Genomic DNA, 21,218 nt, shown 5'->3' with positions numbered 1-21,218 from the left:
CAGTGAAGTTTCCTCAGTATAAAGTAAAAAATACATCAAATTCCATATAAAAGTAACTTTATTCAACTTTTCAAACCAATAGGTCTGCTGAGAAAAAGCATTTTAAAAATCCCACATTTTGAAGAATGCATAGCTTTCAGTGATTTTTTGGTATGTTTTTGTCATTAAATAGATTCATCCATCAGTTTGCCATGGATTATATTCTTCGACACTTTAGGGTCAATTCAATTGTAATTTTTATGGATATCTCTTTGGTATCAACTACCAGAGCACGTAAACAGCAGAATAGCATCGGTGATTATTGTTGCATTACTCTAAGGGCTAGGGCTAATATAGTATCCGACTAATCCATGTAGAAGATGAATATGTCATGATTGTCGAAACAGCTTTAGAAGAAGCAGAGAAATTTTGACATCACCATTACTAGAGAACGCTTAGGTCTTCTTGTTCCGCAGCCATAATTGCTTCCAAGAGGAAAGTTTATTTCCAAAAAGCTGTTAGAGGCAACTCTGATCCTATTCTGTATGTCTCCCATTCTTTAAAATATGGTAAAAGGGATTTTTTTCTAGATACTATAAGTGGTACACCTCTACACCTTTTGAGAAGGTTTTGCAAATCCGCACTAAAAACTTGCTTGGTCTTTCAGAATGTTGGAGGTCTTCAAAGAAAGACATCCCACTGCGAAATAGCTTGAATCTTGACTAATGGGAGTATATTTTTCTGAATTGCATTTATCTAATAGTCCTTACTCCTTTCAATATGAGCACTTTATTCAAATACCGCATATTCGTCTGATGTGGTATTATAATCTTCATCCTAGCTATTTATAACAATATATCAGATAAAATTGTTTGGACACTACTATTAATATTTCTAGATCTATCAACGATTGGTGTAGCCAACCTTGGCCGTTTTGCTGCAGAAGCGTCAATGTTCATCCCTATTTGCTGATTAATTTCCATCATCAATTAAACTGATCAATTTGGATTCAATATATTCTTTAATATATTCGAAGCAAAATGTTTTATACCTAGGATTCAGTTATGTCGCTATAATAAAATAACATGTTTTCAAATCGAGGTCTCTGAATTTTTAATTCAGTTTGGTCAAGGGTACATTTTATTACATTTATTAGAGTTTCAAATCTTTCATTTGTGTCTGTTTCATTATTTGATATTGATCATTTTAACTTCAGAATGTGTATTAATGGAATTACTGATGAAATTCAGGTATTGATATCGCTCAGATTCCGGGTAATTTCTTAAAAAGGTTATAGCTTGGGCAAGGACTCCTCTGCTTTCCTGCTCTGCCAATCGATCTGCATCACTCTGACTTGGTAGGTATTTCAGTACCTTAACATTCATAACCTTCGATTCGAAAGTGACGGAACTGAAATCTGAAGTTTAATTCTATCGAAAGTTCCGACTTATCGGAATCGAAGCTGCGTAACATTTCTAATGAGGACTGCTGTTGATTAAGAAATTAATTTACCAAGACTCGCCCCTCGACAGCGTAATTGTTAAAACTTTTTTACTGAAGATGCTAATTTTAGAATATCGGTGACAATCCCGATTCTAGACTTATAGATCAGCTCAGATGCAGATTCAGCGACCAAAAAGAGATTCTGGGAACACATCAATGACTGTGTTCAGCGAAAAGAGCAGTTGCTTATCTGATTCCTGAGAGCTCACAGATTCTAAAATGATTAGAAAACGGTTTTCTGAAAGGTTACAATATACCTAACCTCTAAAACCTCTGCTTTGGCAGTTTTCACAACGTGTTGAGCTTAGTGGACCGTAATTCAAAGTAGCCCAGAAAAATGGCGTCCGCCCACTCAACATGTTAAGCATGCACCCACTGATCATGTTTGCTCAGTGAAAATTTTTCCAAATGTTTTAACACTGCTGTGCCCACTGAACGCAGCCAATGCTTTATACCAACCTCAACAACTGAGGCAATAGAACACTTCAAAAAATATTTGCGTCTTTGCCAATTATCACTGCAACCGCTGAGAGGAATTATCAATTCTTAGGATCGATATTATGAAGGATAACCGACGGTTCAACCATTCTGTCAACTATTCCTTTCTGTAAATACGGAATTTGGTAGTTGACGCACTGTTCAACCATCTGTTATCCTTTTAAAATACCGGCCCTTGACAATTGAAGATATAGGTACCTGAGAAACGCGTATGGACAAGATGGACTGGCTTTCATGTCTGTTCGCAGAAGCCATCCTCCGATCTCAACAGACGAAGTAATCGATGAATTCGTTAGGGACAGAAGACCGATTTTTTTAATATTATTGTACTGTTTTCAAAGATACAAATGTACGTTGTATTGAACTATTTGAGGGTATTTGTATTTTCTATTAGTTTATTCTCAGTCAATCAATTCACAAGGGAAAGTTATTTCCTCAATGGAAATGTAATAAATTTACTATAGTTTTTTGGCCTTCAAACTCTTGTAAATCAAGTATTGAAACCAGCCTAAAAATGCGTCATTCGACACTTAAATTTTGGACATTTTCAGTGGTAAGACCCCGGTACCCCTGCTTACAGGAGGGTGTTACATACCCTAACATTTCACATCTAAATGCAATATTTCTTCCCGATCAAATCTGTAATTTTGAATTTATCAAGAAACCAAATTTCGAACAATCATATTCACCTAGCTGCCTAGAGTCGAATTTTGCCTTTTAATGAACTGCACTATTCAAGATCTAAACCTTCCTTGAAATTTTCGTGTTTACGGAGGGACCACAAAATACAATCTTAGTGAAGCGATCAGGGAACAACTGCTAAAAATATCAATAAGTACTTCCTTGAGATACAGAATTTGGAATAGTACGTACATTAAACCACGTTAGTTCATGAATTCGAGAGAATACCTGGCGCTATAACATAAACTTCCCTGAATGGGAATTGGAATGGAATGGACCTTCTTAAGCTTCCTGATAAGATCTGGTGTTCAGAAGACTGAAAATAATTTACAGAAGAGGTTCCATCCTAACAGCAGAGTAATTCATTAAAAACCGATTTAAGTTAAGTTTTTATTCAAATTTTATTTGTTTAGAGTGAAAAGGATCGATCTTTGTATATTTTCTTCTTCTTCCCCTTTTTTTAGGCTCACAGCCTGTTTTTTTCCAACTCAATCATTCGATTCGTTAGATGTTGAGATCCAGGAGTCTTTCCATCTTTTTTGTATATTTTAATTTGATTAAATTTGTAAAAACCTGGGTAGGAGTTTTGTTGCCAAATGAGCCAAACCACCCGTAGAAATTAGTCTTCAGAGTCTTATGGGCAATTGTAACGTTACAAATAACGAAAATAATGCAAGAATTCCCAGTACTTTCTTGACAGAAAATGTATAATTTCAGATCTGCCAGAATATTAAAGAGGAATGAAATTAAAATTAAAAACTAATTTAAAAAATTAATTATCTATTTCATAAATATACATTCTACGTGCGGGTTTTTGTAAAACATATAATAAAGATAAAAAAGTAAGTTTGTGTTCTGTTTCATGATCTCTCAATCAAAAAAAAGTCATAAATTAATAAAAGAGTATAAATTAATATAATTTTCTACGCCTTTTCCTTTCTGATGTTTCTTCCTCTGCTAACTTACTAGGGATTTCTAAGCCTAATTCTTCACATTTACTCCTAAAAGATTTCAGTAATTTTGCTCCACATCTATAAAAAAAACAATTTTATATCAATAAATAAATACCTGTAATATCAAATTAATATTCATATTTACTAATAAGATATATTGTATATACCAGGCGATTCTTTTGAGTTGTATCAGTTAAGAATCTTATCAGAAACATCATAAGGGAAAATGTTTCAAATAAAAAGTTGATGGTTTTGAGGGGTAAGTCCACTCTCTTAAGTCTTACATTTAGTTCGCCCTTTTAGGGACGGGGGTCAACTTCGGAACAATTTTTCACGAATTCTCACAGGTGACTCAAAATTTTTCTTCTAAACGACCTTAATGTATCTGTTCCATTAATCACATGAAATTTCAGTTGTAAATTGTCCTATTGTAACTATTCATATCGAAAAATGGAAAATGTTCTGCACAAAAAGATAAGGAGGAGATTTCTATTATATTCCAAATAATCTTCTTTCAATTGAAACATCCTTATTAATTGATGGTATTTGAGGGATTAAAGTATTTTGAACCAAAAACAAATAATTTCGCCATTTTTGTTTTGTATCAAGTACATGTGCTTAAAACAAACAGCAGAAAATGTCCGAACTGCATGTAAATGTTCAATGAAATGGTAAGTTAAGGTAATTCGGATGGAAAAAATTTGAAATCGAATGCAGAGCTATCTTTGACAAATTGTACAAAACTTTTATATTTTTTGCCAAATAATACAAATCTGCAATAATAAACAGGGGTTCCCGCTTGAAATTCCCCACTCCCAAAGGGTGAAGGAAATGTAAGAGGTGGAGATGCATCAGTGAACTTCCTCCTTAAAACCATAACCTTTTATTCAAAACATTTTTTCATAAGATGTTTCCTTTTCGAAATTTTCAACTGATTCAACTTAAAAGTTCAATTAATAACCATTATTATATTACCTGTGAATTTCAGAATCAGCTTCATTATATGTATTACAATTTTGGAACACTAAAGCAGCATCATTCATCACTTGTGAATCTGTATGATATTCTCCCATATTCAATTTATATTTTATAGTTCCAAAGTCCATTGGATGGCTAATTAAATCATGGTAATCAGGAACCTAAAAACAACAGATCAATAATATTGTTGTTATTTAATAAAAAAAAATATGTGTGTTGTCTCACCTCATAGTTTTTAACGGGCCTCAAGAATGGCCAAGCATCTGGATGTTTCATAACTTCTTGTAACAAATCTTGAAGGGCGGCATTATGAAGTGGTAAATCATCCCTTCCGCTTTCTCGCCTGAAGGATCTTTTTCGTTTTGAAAGATTTTTTGATGAATCCCCTGAATCTGAATCTTAAAGAAAAAAAATCAATTCAGAAAGATATTAATCCCTACTCGATTAGAATATAAAATTTTCAAAATAAAAGCAAGAAAATATAAGTTGCATGCGGTTAAAATACTTCTTATGTTGGCAATTATTAGTAATTATTCTTTGCATACTCAAGGAACAGTAACTTGGGTGATAATGTTGATGGAAGGGTCAATAGTCAATTATGCATAATTTAAAATTACAAAGCAATGTAATGTAATATTTCATTGAAATCAGTAAAATTTGTCGAGACTTCCTTCCTTTATTTCAAAATAAATCTTCCAAATAACCAACAAAATGATCCATTACAAAAAATCAATTCAGTAAGATATTAATCATTATTCAATTAGAATACAAACCATCAAAATAAGAGCATGAAAATGTAAATTACGTGCAGTTATAATACTTCTCATATTGGCAACTATTCTTTGTATACTAAAGGAATAGTAACTTGTGTGACAATGAAGATGGAAGTTTTAATATTCAATTTTGTCTAATTTGAAAGTAAAGTTACAAAGCAATATAATGTAAAATGTCACCAAAATCAAAATGTAAATCAGTACAGTCTGTTAAGGCTTTTTTTTGCTTTATTAACTAACAAAATGATGCATTAACTACTTCTATTAGGCATTTCCAGTCAGATGATTTCTACAGAACAAAGTTTGAAATTCCAGTTCCATAGATGATTAGCTTTTTCGAAAGACGTGCCAACTCGAAATTGGCTACAAATTCATAATGAAGTCAGCCACGAATTGAATTCGGTAATATCTCGGATATCTTTTGCATTAAGTGAACGTATCTGTCAAACAAACAATCAAATTTATTGTTTCAAGATATCTCTCAGAGATATCACCGAATTCAATTCGTGGCTGACTAAATTATGAATTTGTAGCCAATTTCAAGTTAGTACGTCTTTCTAAAAAACTAATCATCTCTGAATCTGGAATTTCAAATTTTGTTCTGTAAAAGTAAATTATACTCCAAATTGAACAAGCAGTTCGATATAGCTTCATTCATTCCTTCAAAAAAACAGCGGTATACTTTTTTCTTCGATATACTTGAGATGTGATCGAATTGCACGCAACTGGTGTTCCCCGGAAATCGAAAATATCTTCATAAAATGGCCCTTAGGGAGTAGGGTAGGCATACAAAATTTCGTTTGAATTCAAGCTTTTTTATGGAAGCTATTGCATAAAAATGATTTTTTCTTGTGAACTTCAACACCCTGTATCTTAGAGATCGAGATAGAGGTATATAATATACATTTTTTCGAATTAGGACGAGGAGAATATCCCATTAAATTTTTAACGATTAAAACTGATACACCCTGCATATTGAATAAATTAACGACTGGTGAATGTTTGCCCCTCACAAAAATTTTGAAAATTGCGCTGCGACGTCAACTGGAAATGTCTAATTTCAAGGCCAATCGGCAAATGTTCTCATCAATAAACTTCCCTCTCATCTTTTTAAAATTTAAATTTGTACATGTCAATCTGAGAAATTCAATCATGAAAAAAAAAAAAATGAACAAGCGAAAAACACTAGAATAATAGATGGAAAACCCACCATCATTGGGGGGTGAAAACCGACGTAGCGATTTGACAAAATTGGAAATGGTGTGGCGAGCCTTAGCAGCACTCCGCCTTTCATTATTTATAATGGCTACAGCACGATGTGCTCGAACCAAGGGATAGTTGTCAGAGTCAGATGAGTTTTCTGGACAACAAATAGAAATATTAAAATACTACTTTCTGTTGAAATTTAAATCATTAAGCAAACTGAAAATATATTATGCATGATGTTTCATTGATATTTTATCATATAGTAACTAGAGGAACAAAATATGAAGATTTAATGCAGAAGGATTTAACAGCCAAATTTTCCGTCTGCAACTGTGGTAGGTATCTTCAGATGGATACAGTACTTCAGGCGATTCCTCAGAGTAATAAACATAGAGGGAGAATATGTCATTTTCAGTAAGCAAATTTTGTCCCCAACAGGAACTATCAAATTTGACATTAGGCGCGCGAAAATGAAAACAAATCAGTGATACGATATTTCACTCAATTCTAGAGTTTCTCCACAAAGAACGCACACCTTTTGTCCCATAGTGAATCAATATTTCTCAACTCAACTATATTGAAATAAATAACTAAATATATCAGAAATTCAGAAAATAAACTTCAAGCGCGCCAAACGACGTGAAACAACCGATGACACTAGGAGAGCAAAAGTTGTCAAACCTTGGATTTCAGCAGGTAGATACAGAAAATAATAAATATTCTGCTCATTATAAGTTCGACAATTGGGAAAAATAACGGATTCCAAATATTCAAATCTAATCGGGAATCACTCGAATAAATATATTTCATTCTATATAAAATACATTCATAACAATATAGTAAAATTGTGGATTTGAAAATATATCACAATCCGACAACGTAATCTAACCATGTTGGGGACATGTAAAAATTGCCTATACTGCCTCTATGTTTATTATTATTAAATTAGAAATGCATAAAAGCCAGAGTTATAAATATGCATTCTTTCATTAACCATTCATTATTCCCATTCATTGTATTGTATTTCAAACAGAGTATACATGTGTCAAATGTTCTCTTACATTAACTAAAATAAATAGAGGTTTATCCATTGATTAAAAGTTGAGTTTGATAGCGATAGTCGCGCAAAAGTTTTGCCTTCCACTCGATCCAAAATTCATTTTGAATTCTATTCATTGGATTATTGTTTGTTCTGATAATAAACATTCAAGGAAGGGTGAAAAAAGGAGAAATCGGTGTTGAAGGATAAGATAGTGATTACCCATAAAAAGTTGTTCTCGGCGATTAAGTTTGTGGGACCAGTGGCGTACCATAAAGGTATTCCATAATGTCATGTTTCAAATGCAATATTGCTGATAACAATCCTTTTCTACAATGTGATAGCTGTGAGCGCCCAGTTCATGCTAACATTGAATGCTCCGGCCTTAATGCCAGTGAATTAAAAGTTATGGCCCTAAAAGGAAAGAGGACCCTGAGATTCCTTTGTGAAGACTGTTTGATGGGGATCAGACTTGTACCAAAGCTAATTAAAAAGGTTGATGACCTCCAAGAAGAAGTCAAAAAACTTAAAGTCCTCATCCAGACTGGTCCAAACACTACCATGCCAGAAGATGAGATAATTAACGAACTCCAGGAACGTCAGAAGAGAAGGAACAACGTAATGGTCTTCAATTTACCTGAGCCCCAGAATCGAGCTTCGGACTTAATTAAAGTTAAAGAAATATTCTTAGAACTAACCAATGAGGACCTCAACATTTTAAGAGTGGTGAGACTTGGCAAACCGAATAAAAATGGGCACAGGGCTCTCAAAGTTGTTTTCAATGATGCTGAGGATGCCAATAAAGTCATCAGAGCCAAAAAAGATATACTTAGAGGAAAGGCCATATCAGTCAATGCAGATTTAACTCAGCTTCAAATTAAAACATGGAATAAGTTGAAGGAGGAAATGGAAGTAAGAAGGAAAGCTGGAGAAAATGTTGTTGTTAAATACTTCAATGGTGTCCCCAAAATTACTAAGATAATTCAAAAAAACTAAATGGGAGTCCAATTTGCTGTTATTATCAAAATGTTGGTGGGTTACGTACAAAATTACTGGATCTTCAGAAAGCTGTTATGTGTTCGGTTTATGATGTTATAATATTGGTGGAGACTTGGTTGAGTAAAGACTTTTATAATTCTGAATTAGGTTTAAGGGATTTTGATGTTTTCAGGTTTGATAGGGATTTGACTGACTCGTTGAAAACACGTGGAGGTGGTGTTCTTATAGCTGTCAGGAACTCAATATCTGCCACATCCGTCGAATTGGTGAACAATAATGTTGAGCAGGTTTTTGTTAAGCTCTCTTTTGGTGGAGATCATCTTATTATCGGTGGTGTTTATATCGCACCAGTCTCTAATGCTGAATACTATATTAATCATGTTAACACCGTTGACACTATTTTAAAAAACTACCCTGATCATAAATTGTTGCTCTGCGGGGATTATAACTTATCGAATACCACTTGGTTTAACGATGAACTTGGCCTCAGTGCTGACTGCCCCGATAACTCCCATGCGAATATATTGCTTAATTCATTCAGTTATCATAACCTTTACCAGGTGAATTCTGTTCCTAACTCAAGGAATGTATTCTTAGATCTGTTGTTTTCGTCTTACCATGATATAGTTGTTAATAACCCTGCTGACCCGCTTTTTCAAAATAGCATTCACCACTCTGCCATTGCCTTTGATATTAATGTTAGAAAAATACCTGATCTGAAAATTGGAGAGTACTACTATGATTTTGGGAATAGTGATTATACACTCATGAACGATTTCTTTGCGAGCATTGAGTGGAATTCCTTGTTGAACGATGACATCAATCTTTCCTTGAGTAGGTTTTATGAAGTATTAAATGAAGCTATTCAAAAATTTGTTCCTCTAAGGTATTTCAAAACTTCCACCTTTCCAACTTGGTTCAGTGGGGAATTGAAGCAGATGGTTTCTGAGAAAAAATTGGTTCATAGGGAATATAAAAGAGGCAATCTTGAGGCATATCAGCGGTTTCAATATTTAAGGAAACAATGCAAAATTTTGCGTGATGCCTGCTATCGTAAATACATTTTGCAGACCGAGGACAGCATTGCATCCAATCCTCGCTATTTTTGGAAGTTCGTTAACGATAAAAAAAAGACATATAATCTACCATCTTGTGTGACTTATAATGGTGTTTCTGGTTCAAGCTCTAACGAGATAGTTAATCTCTTCTCGGACTATTTTTCGACGGTGTATGATGATACTATAGTAAATCAGATACCACATTACACCCATGATAATGCTGTTGACATTTGCTCTTACACTGTAGAGATTAAAGAAGTTATCGATTTGGTGCTCACCCTTCCATATAAATTATCATACGGCCCTGATGGGATCCCTTTACATTTGATCAAAAATTGCATTTTTACTTTAGCAAAACCAATTCACTCTTTGTTTAATCTATCTCTTCAGAGAGGAATATTTCCCAATTCTTGGAAGCACAGTTTCATAACACCCATCCACAAAAGTGGGTCTCGTGATAATGTTACCAACTATAGAGGTATATGTAATCAATCTGAGTTGCCGAAGATGCTGGACTGTTTAATATCAAAAAAATTATCCTGGGACCTCAAAAACATTGTTACCGGCGAACAACATGGCTTCTGCAGAGGTCGTTCAACAACCACAAATTTATTACTCTACCAGAGGTATATTGTTGGCGCATTGGAGAATAAACTGCAGGTGGATTCTATATATACGGACTTCTCTAAAGCTTTTGATAGGGTGCATCACGGTTTATTACTAGCAAAGCTCGAATCTATAGGATTTGAAGGAAGTATCTTAGAGTGGATTAAATCCTATTTAAGTGATAGAGTACAATATGTCAAATACGGAAGTTCACTGTCTGACCCTATCAAGGTCCCCTCTGGGGTTCCCCAGGGATCTCATATGGGGCCGGTGTTGTTTAATGTGTTTGTTAATGACCTTCCAAATGTTATTACCAATAGTTCCTTTCTGTTATTTGCTGATGATTTGAAGATGTTTAGAACGGTTCAATCCATATCTGATGCTGGGAGTTTGCAGTCTGATTTAGATAACCTTTCAAGATGGTGTGACATTAACTTGCTAAAACTGAACTTGGCTAAGTGTCAAAAAATAACTTTTTCACGTAATTTTGAGACTATTGATTACAGTTACCAAATAAAAGGCACCAATTTATCAGTGTGCAATAAAGTCAACGATTTGGGGGTTATTTTCGACTCAAAGATGACCTTTAAGAATCACATAGTTGAAACCTCATCTCGTGCGCGAAAAATGTTAGGCTTTTCTCTCCGTTCAGCAAGAGATCTGTCTGTCAACTCTCTCAAGATTATCTATTGTGCACAAGTGAGGTCCATACTTGAATATAACTCTGTCATTTGGTCGCCACTTTATAAAGTTGATATTGAACTCTTAGAGAGTACCCAAAATAAGTTCTTGAGGTACTGTGGCTATAGCTTGAGAGTGAATAGAGATGAATGCTTTTACCCACGAATGCTAGAAGCTCTGAACTTGAACACCTTAACACATAGAAGATTGGAGATCGGTCTGGTGTTCCTCCATAAGATTATCAATGGCTGTATCGATTGTCCTCAAATTGTTGAACTTGTCCCGCTATCAGTAAATGTTAGAAGAAATAGAAATAGTGAAATTTTCAAGATTCCTTTCTGCAGAACAAACTATGGACAAAATGAGTCGCTCAATAAGGCAATGAGATCAGCAAACGCTCACAGCAACAAACTTGAGCTGTTTGATTCACCCTTGGCTTCCTTTAGAAGAGCTGTTGGGAGGCTATAATTGTTGTTTTTGGTTTTTTTTTTTTTTTTCATCCTATGATTACATTAATGTGTGCACGTGTATTTTACTTTGTATCTTTCTGTTTAATTGTAAATTGGCTTGCCGTTTAATAAATAAATAAATAAATAAATTATTTTTTTCTACTCCCCCTACAGAAAGTGGCGAAAATCGTACAACTCGCCAACTATGTAACTTACCATTTGAGGACTGTGCAACGTAAAACTATGCGATTCACTTTACCGTAAATAGAAAGCATGATCAACAACCAATACGGTAACATCAGTAAAGTGAATCGCATGACAAATAACCAATGAGATAAAACCTTTAGTCGTTCCCACGGAAACGAATAACAAACAGCCCGCGTAGCCGATAACTTTTTGTAATTCGTAATTGTGTCAAGATTTGTCACTAGTTTTTGGATTTGCCTAAGTTTTTTGGAAATATATGAGGTTGTAAAAAAAGTATAGTACACAATTCGAGTTGTAAGACAATTGAGAGATTAATAGAACTTTTCTATTCGTGCATAATATGCTTCTTACAACTTTTGTTGAGTAATATACTATTAAACCATTAGTTGAGTTGAGTAATATCATGTGTATCAGGTTGGAACTGATGAAAGTAAAATCGTATTGTTTTTTCTTGTTCCTTTTGGATATTATTACTTGAGTTTTGTATTTAGATTGGTGATTATTGACTAGACATTGTAGGCAAGGAATTCGAAAATGAAAAAAATTGAAATTTTTTTAAAGTCCATCAAAACAAAAAAATATTGTTCAGAAGAAATAGTCTGCTGACGTTCAGATGAGTGCAGTGGGTTTGATGTTCTGATTAGTTACTGCGCCGGCTCAGTGTAGACAATGAACAGTGTTAAAAATGGAATCAAACAGATAAATCCACACTCGCCAAACATGCTTTAACAAACAGACACAATATCTTGTTCTGGAAGACTAAAATTCTCTTATACATCAAGAGCTATCACCCAAGAATTAATATGGATGCTATCGAAATATCAACAGGAAAGAAAAGACTAATTAAGAATAGTAACCAACAATCGATAGATCAACCACTTATCCCCAACCTACCCTCAAAACACTATCTCGTTAAGAAGGAATATTTTATACAAGTGTTATAGATTACATGTTCATATTTTGTGCTAAAGTTCCTCCAGTATCTATATGACGACTAATAATGAAACATAATAGTGACAACAATTATTTAAATACTGTGTTTTCTGTTTCAATGAAAATTGAAGCCAAGAGAGAGTTGAATTTTCAACTTTTATTATATTATAAATATTAAATTTCCTTTGACTCAAAACAAAAAAAATTCAATGACATTTACCTCTTGCAAATTCATAAAAACTGTGTACTGCTAAAAATTTAGATGATTTATCTGACATACAACAAAAAGTATTCATTCACAAAGTTAAATAGAAAAATTCATTGTTCAAAAATAAATGTCTACCACAATTTTGTATTTGAGGCTCAGAATAAATATGTAATTGAATTCTTATTCCCAAATTGTCATGAGTATTAATGAATAATGTGATAAATATAAATATTATAAATCAACTCCGTCACTCCGTCATCAAATCGCCCAATATTCTTGAGAAATTTTTTTACCCCCTTTTTTATTCATCGTTAAAAAAAAAGTTTCTACGTTTGGAAAGTCGAAAAATCCTACCTTCATTTTCTACATATTTCTTCAAATCTCTATCACTTCTTCTGGTTCGTCTACTGCCTCTGTCATTGTTATTCTGTTTTTTAGGTTCTTCTTGATAGTCTGTAGAATTGTCTTTGCATTTATTGCAAACCCAATTTTGTTTTGCTCTTGTTAGAGGTGGATCAACACATTCTTTATGATAAGATATATCACAACTTTCACATGTTATCAAAATTCCTCCACTATTACAGGTACCACAGAGTTCTACTTTGGTCATATCGCTGTAAAAATAATGTACTGTAATATGGTTCGTTTTACTCATTCAATGTAAGGAATGTAAGAAGTGAAATCTAGTATAAAAATAGTCCCTGATTACATGTATTTATGGCAAAATGTGTCCGTGTATAATGATCTACCATTGGATAATAAGTAGTGTTGGGCATAATCGGATGTTTTCAACAATCGGTTATTCAATAATCGAGCACTTCAAAAATCGGATGTTTATTCGAATAAAAATCCTCGTATGCGATATGACCTTCAATGAGTTGAAAATGTTTAAATATCGTCGGCAATAGCCAAAGATTCCCGAATAGGTTGCGCTAAGTAATAAACTACACATTTTATCTCTTGGTAGACATTTGAATCATTCAGTCACCGGGAACAATTCATAACTCAGCTGAATATGCGTCTTTGGGAAATCACTCTGATGCCTGAGATTCATGTGATTCATGGAATCTTTAAATTTTTTATTCCATTCACACCAATAATTAGGGAATACTTGAGTTTCTATTCCTAATTTATTTGAAACTGGAGTTGAAGTTTCATAAATTGTAAATAAATAATATGCATTTGGCATGTCAGAGTGATCTCAACAAAATACATTTTCTGAATTGAAGGCAGAAAAGTAAAAAGCCATTAATGAATTATTAGAAACCCTTATTCCTATAAAATAAAAGGGGATATGCTCTCATACATTTCAGTCTCTTTCAGTTCGAATGTTCCAACGAAAGTAATTTCATCTTGGAACGATTAATTATTTCCGAAAATAAAAATGCGTCCTGGAGCCAAAAAGTCATTTGTTTGGACTAAGATGCATCTTAGTTTGGACATACTTCATCAAAGCTGATAATCAAGTGGCTGTGTGTCTATTTTGTGAAAAAAATTTCAAATATTTCGGAGGAACAACTAATCTTCATTTTTCCAATTCAGTTTTTACCATTCAACGCCGATAAATTCAAATATACTACACCTCAGTTTTCAGTAAGGTGCTGCGAAATATTCCCAAAAAAAAAAAGATTACCTACACACATATTCTTCGCTGATCAAGTCCAAGTTATTTTGTTATTCGTTATTCCTAAATCCTAATTCTTTTTTATCCCATTCGATTCTTATCATCAACACGATTCAATTTACGAGCACGAGAATCGGAAACGTACACGAGGATTCCTCGTCGAGTATGAGTAGATACAGCATATGAATAACAAAATAAAACAAAGACTTTCAAGATGCGAGTCTCCGCACCGAAGATTGAGTGCCGAATATTTAGCGATGCGAACATTTCGATGCTCGGATGTTACCGAGCATTTTGAAAATCGGTTAACCGAGTATTTCTATCCGAGGATGGCCATCACTAATAATAACTCTAAAATTGGGTAAAATAGTTGTAGCTTGATTTGTATCACAGTCAACTCAAGGAGGGAAGGAGAATGAATGTAATTTTTTCACATTTCGTACAAAACAAATCTCAATTCTCACCTCTTAAACTCCATATTTGAATCTCCATCTGGTAATTCCTCATCTTCGTTTTCTTCTTTCTTTTCCCTGAACAATCTTTTTTTCTTTGGAAGCACCTCAGAATACATGTGTTTATCATTTTTCTCTCGTACTGCTTCACAAATATCACAGAACCATTCACCACTTGGAACTTTCTGCAATAGAGAAATTGATTTTCACAACAAAATTCAAAAATAAAATTGCAAATGTATTGCGTCATTGGTATACATAATGGCATATATTTGAGGGGAAATGTGAGAGCAACAATTAGATCAATTCTGGAGTTTCAAAATCATTCTTTAGTGTAGCTACAGAGTAAAAGCGGGTAAACCGCTTACCGGCGGCCGGTAAGTCAATACACCCGAATGAGTCAAGAAACATTCAAATATATTTTGAATAAGATTGAGCACCGCCTAAATAAAAATTGGTGTAATTTTCATAAACAGTCTATATATCCCGAGGCAAGATTTGTGTGTGCTAAAACTACTCCTATCTCCTCAGCGCTTTTGAAATTTCATCACTTTTCAGGTTGAGTAAAGCAATGTCAAACGTTCCTCTGATTTACCGTCTTTTTTTACCACATGCAAGAAATCAAAATACGTTTTTTATGTCTTTATTTTTAAATTTAGAAAAAAACGCATTTTCAGCCTTCGACAAAAATTTTTATATAATATTTTTGTGTGAAAATTCATTCAAAAACAAATGCTTGTTGGTCGAATTTTTCAAAACGAATAAAAGTGAAAACCTCATATAAATCAATGGTCTTCAGCGTAAAATAATGCGTGCTAATTATTGAAATGATCTCTGAAATGGGATAGACCTCTCTTAATGTGAGTTTTATCACAAAATCTATCGTAGAATGATAGGTAAGATTAAAAAAAAGGTAATTTATATGGGTTAATGAAGAACCAATAAACTTTCAGAGGTTATAGATTCTGATTTAAAATATTTTACTAATGAATCATCACATAATAATAATAATAATAATAATAAATTTATTCACCACCAAATAGATTACATATTTCATATAAGTTCATTATCTCAAAATTAATATTGAGGAAAGTGATCCAGCCTAAATTTTAGAATTTGTGTGCCGGGATCACCCTCATACTGAAAATAAAAATATATATGACACGTCTGAAACAAGCAGCTTTTGGGATGGCAGTCCGGGAGATCGATAATGGACAAATAGGTGTAACTGGAATCTCTGAGTTTGCACTTATGTTTGTTAGTTTGCAACTATGAATATGAATTTTTTTTTTTTTTTTTTTTTTTTTATTGTTATGATCTACTTCTTTTTTAATCAACTACTACAATACTTTTTAGTTTGAAAACACTTTTGCAAATCTTTCTTTATTCTCCTCAATAAAAGATCTTATTAGTCTTCTATTCCTACCTCTCATAATCAACTCTTTCAATGTGCTTGGAAGCACGTTATAGAATTTCGGCAAAAAGAAAGTTACGAACCTAGAGCAAAAAGAATTATTTACTCCAGGCATATATAAACGTTCACTTATATTTGTTCTGGTAGAATAGTCATGTAAAATTACAGGAAAACAATTATATATTTTCGGCAAGTAAGTCAAACACGAAAGAATATACAGATTTCTAATATTTAAGATATTTAGTTCTTCATATAGTTTTAATGTTGGATATCTTCGAGGTTTACTAGACAATATCTTCAGAATGCTGTTCTGACATGTTGACAAAATTTTTAGGTTAGCGTCATATAGACCCCCCCAAACAACAATGCCATATCTCAAGATGGACTCAACGAGCGATCGATACAACAGGAGTATTAAGTCTCTGTCCAATATCTCCCTAAGTTGGAAAAATTTGTACATTATCTTGCGAATTTTTGATGTTAAATATATTGCATGTTCACTCCATTTCAAATTTTGATCTACAATTATTCCCAGGTACTTTATTGTTTTAGTTCTTTTTATTTTTATACAGTTACATGTGTTTTTATTATTGCAAGATGAAGCATGGATAGTAAGATACTCCGCTTTAGGTTGATTGGCATTAGTTGGAGATATTGTCATGAACTTTGTTTTTTCAAAATTTAAGTCCAACCTACTCATACCTAGCCATTGATATATTGCTTCTAAACCAATCTCTGCCAAATTATATACTCCTTTCCATGAATTAGAAGAAAACAGAAGAGCCGTATCGTCAGCATATGACACCACTTTGCAGTCTGGGATTAGGCTGCCAATTTGGTTTATATACGCCAGGAAGAGTATAGGACCCAATACCGTGCCCTGTGGTACCCCCGTGGTAATTGATGCGTAGTTACTGAACTTATCATTTATTTTTACTTTTTGTCTTCGACCCGTTAAATAATTTTGCAATAAAAGTAGTGGACCCCCCCGTATACCCAATTTTTCCAACCTATCCAAAAGAATGTTGTGATCAACCCTGTCGAATGCTTTAGAAATGTCCAAAAAAACCATCAAATCTTTTTTGTTGTTAGAATTATGTATGTAAACTTCTTTTATTAGCTCGAATATTGCATCTTCCGTAGATCTTTTCTTTCTAAAGCCGAATTGATTGGTGAATAAAATGTTATGCCCCTCAAAAAAATCTTCCAACCGTTGTTTTATGCATTTTTCAAATATTTTTGCAAAGTTACTTATAACCGATATTGGTCTATAATTTGTAAGTTGACTTTGATCACCAGTTTTAAGGATTGGTGTAACAATTGAAATTTTCCATGCACTCGGTACCATACTTGACTCTATACACTTGTTATATATATATACTAATGGTTTAATTAAAAATTTCTGATATTTTTGAATTAAAGTTACCGCAATTCCGTCTTCGCCGGGTGCAGAGTGAGCTTTCAATGACTTGATATGCAAAAACAATTCATCCTCCGTTACAGGATTAAGAAATATTGAGTTATTATGTTTCATAGGTTGGCTGACAGAGTTTGGTAGGTCCAGATTTTGATCGACGCTGTTTTTTGTTTTCATAGGTATGTTGGTAAAGAATTCATTGAAAGCATTTGCAACCTCTTCATCTCCATCGCAACACCTGTCATCCTGAAAAATACTAAATTTTCTGGGACCAAACTTGTTTCTATTGGAATCAGTTATCGAATTAATAGTCTGCCAAAGTTTTTTATAATCTTTTTTATAATCAGAAATTTTTTTGATATAGTATGTATTCTTGGTTATCTTTATTAATTTATGCAAAAAGTTTCTATATTCTTTATATTTGGTTGCTGATTCAGAAGTGTAATTTTTAATCAACTGTTTTTTTAAATTATCCCTATGTTCTATCGATTTTACGATACCTTGAGTAACCCAAGGTTTCCTTTTTTTATTTTTGCTGTTAATTTGATTTTCAATTGTACATTGGTTCACGTTTGACAACAGTTTACTAATGAAAGTTTCATATATTGTTTCAACAGATTTATCTGCTTCATACACTCCTCGCCACGTTTCAGTTTTCAGTTTTGTAAATAGTTTATTATGATTAATTTCCCTTTTATTATGTGTTTTGTTTACTTCATCAGATATTTTCTTATTAATTATACTTAAACCAATACAGTAATGATCAGTGATTGAACTCCGAATGATAAAAGGTTTTATGCTATCTTTTTTATTATCTAAATCAGTTGTTTTAAGGAATAAATGATCAATTATGGTAGAGGAGACTTCACTTTCCCTAGTTGGTTTATTGATGCATGAAAACAAACCATTTTCAGACAAAACGTTCAAGTAGGTATTAACTTCGAAATTTTTTTTATCTTTAATATTTATATTTAAATCCCCTATGAATATTTCAGTTTTTAGTGGTTTAATTTGACCGAAATGATTTTGTAAATCGTCCAAGAAACTGCTGAGGTTCAAATTAGGCGATCTATAACAGGCAGACAGGCCGTAATCTTCACCATTTACTTTCAAGATACATCTCAGAATAGTTGTTTCATGATATATATAATTATTGCATTTAGCATTTATTGTATCTCTGACATATAAGATTAGTCCATCATTTTTATTATTCAACGATTCATTATAAAAACTGTTAAAGCCTCTAATTTTAAAATGATCTAAGTTATCCACTCTAAAGGTTTCAGATAGTACAAGAATATCAATATTATTTAATTCTATTTGTTCCAAATATAAAATTAACTCATCGAAGTTTTTACGTATACTACGAATATTAAAGTGCAATATATTGAAATTCCCTTGTTCAGAAAAATAATTTACCTTCTGAATCCCATCAAAGATCTCTGTGTCCAGACTACCATACCCATCCACTCCATTAAAATAGTCCAGTGACATAAATGTAAATGATTAATATGCAATTAAATCCAATCAAATCAAGCGACTCCGTACCTAACACAAAATCAATATGATGAAAAAATCAAACAACTAAAGTAAATATCAATATTTATCCCAAGTGTATTATCACATATCAACAAGAAATTTTTTTTAATTTATTTAGATTTGAGTAATTTTAAATCCGCAATGTCCTTTATTTTTCTAATGCGGTTATCTTTTCTCAAGAATATATCACCGAAATGAGTAAAAACTAACTTTCTATCATACATCTTGGTGACTTCTTTATAAAGATGAATTTTTTTTCTTAGCAAGTCCTCAGCTATTCCAATCTTTGTTCCTCTCAGTAATTTGCAATTTTTTAAAACCATGGCTTTATGCTGGTATTTCTCAAACTTCACAATAATTGGTCTAGTTTTATCATTTTTTACGCCAACTCTCTGCGCCTTGATTATGTCTTCCTTCTTAATGTTAATTTTCATCCTATTATTGAGTAGATTAATTACTTGCTCCGATGTTTTTTCTTCAATCTCCTCATCTAAATTGTATATGCAAATATTATTCATCTTACTGACCTGTTGTAAATGATCGATTCGATTTTCCAGCTGTTGAATTAATGTTTCTTGTTTGTTTATGGTTTCTTGCAAGGTGTGGATCTTATCTGTGAACTTCGATAATAATTTATCGATAAATTCGTCGTCACTTACGATTTCCTTTAATGTTTCTTTCATGGATGTTTTTATTTCATTGGTGATTTTTGGGCCCATTCTGATCAATTAATAATAATAGCCAGCAATATAACTTATTTCTAAATTTTCTTGACTTAGTTTATTTTATATACTTCTCGAAAACTTTATAAGGTACGGAGCATAAATAAACAGGACTACTCGCCACGCGCCATATGCGATGAATTATTACATAACTTATAAATCTATATAATCTGTTATTGATAAATTTAATACCAGAATTGTTTTTTGGAAGAATATTCTGGCCTGGAGAATTTGAACATGAAGTGACGAAGTATTTGGGAATGTATGTATGTCAGTAATAAATTGAATCATTGAACAATTCTTGAATACGACATCTAAATGCTAACATTTCGGTTACTGTGCAACTTATGATTTTTATTTCATATTGCACTCCTTTTGTACACTTCAGCAATCAGAGCGTCGACATCCATTTTCACAACACAGTCGGCGCAGGTCAACTGGCTTGAAAGAACTAAATTGCAATTCCGACAAAGCAGCCGGAGCCTATTGCCAGCGCCGACAAGTTTCAACCGGCTTGCACTGTGTTACCGTTAATTCATTATTATAGAATAATTTATAAAGCTTACCAGCGCCGGTCAGTACCGGCTACCGGGAAGCAGGTTACCGGCTTCCACTGTGTTTGTACCCTTACACTCTAAATTGATGAAGTTGAATGAGAATCTAATATGTGGAAACTATATATTTTTTTAAAATGACTGAAAAGACTCATTGTAGAAAAATATTTTCTACATACCAAATGTATTCATAATCCTCACATTCACAATACCGCTAAGAACACCTAACCGCTCATATTTTTCTTTTTTTTTTAATTTTTTTAACCCCAACCAAAGGATTAAACTAGCCAAAATACCTTTGAACTGAATGATATAATTTTCGTTCTGATGATTTTAAGATGAATTTTGAATGATATTTATCATAAAAACATAAACAAATGAGAAATCTGTGAGGCGCAATCTTCACCCCAACTCAATATACCACAAATCACCCAAAACATATCCACGAATGCACCTAGATGTCCAAACATCTGTATGTGCAGACATTCACTCTCACATTTCAAAGTTTCATTAAAAATATAGATTCAGACTGTACTCTTCAAGTTCACTACGAGTCGAACATAATTAACTAGTCAAAATTTCGAATTAATTCGTCGCACCGATGCAGTCAGTCGAATACGCTATTCGTACTAATGAGAAAATAAGTGTGAGTGACGTGTTATGATATCGCTCTGAGACTTTTTCGACCAACTGCTGCTGTAGAACAAACAAATGGTGACTGGTGATTGCCACAATAATTTACAAT

At 33.1% G+C, this 21,218-nt stretch overlaps 2 protein-coding genes across 3 annotated transcripts in view; both read right to left on the bottom strand.

Moving 5' to 3' along the window:
* Positions 1 to 3,424: 3,424 nt before the first annotated feature.
* The window catches only part of LOC123678602 (bromodomain adjacent to zinc finger domain protein 1A), a 28,411-nt gene continuing 10,617 nt past the window's right edge, over positions 3,425 to 21,218 (bottom strand). Inside the window, exons 10-15 of one of the 2 annotated variants that reach the window (XM_045615735.1) lie at positions 14,840 to 15,012; positions 13,106 to 13,365; positions 6,576 to 6,725; positions 4,818 to 4,990; positions 4,590 to 4,753; positions 3,425 to 3,692 (exon numbers count right to left, since the gene is read on the bottom strand). In XM_045615735.1, the coding sequence (XP_045471691.1) occupies positions 3,572 to 3,692; positions 4,590 to 4,753; positions 4,818 to 4,990; positions 6,576 to 6,725; positions 13,106 to 13,365; positions 14,840 to 15,012 (1,041 nt within the window). In that variant the 3' untranslated portion in view covers positions 3,425 to 3,571. The remainder of the gene's footprint in view (positions 3,693 to 4,589; positions 4,754 to 4,817; positions 4,991 to 6,575; positions 6,726 to 13,105; positions 13,366 to 14,839; positions 15,013 to 21,218) is intronic. The other variant, XM_045615743.1, reaches the window with a different exon arrangement.
* LOC123678620 (protein unc-13 homolog C-like) lies at positions 18,186 to 20,040 on the bottom strand. The gene is made up of 2 exons (XM_045615753.1): positions 19,408 to 20,040; positions 18,186 to 19,206 (listed from the first exon to the last, which is right to left on the bottom strand). The coding sequence occupies exons 1-2, from the start codon at positions 19,914 to 19,916 to the stop codon at positions 19,191 to 19,193; spliced, it is 525 nt and encodes a 174-aa protein (XP_045471709.1). The 5' UTR covers positions 19,917 to 20,040; the 3' UTR covers positions 18,186 to 19,190.

Source organism: Harmonia axyridis, chromosome 1, assembly GCF_914767665.1.
Source record: "Harmonia axyridis chromosome 1, icHarAxyr1.1, whole genome shotgun sequence".
Classification (NCBI taxonomy): Eukaryota; Metazoa; Arthropoda; class Insecta; order Coleoptera; family Coccinellidae; genus Harmonia; species Harmonia axyridis.
Note: the sequence above shows the minus strand (reverse complement) of the source record. Positions and strands in the feature narration are given on the sequence as shown.

Bases quoted from the DNA above. Each gene is read 5' to 3' on its own strand.
- LOC123678620 (XM_045615753.1), bottom strand. From the start codon at position 19,916: ATGGGCCCAAAAATCACCAATGAAATAAAAACATCCATGAAAGAAACA.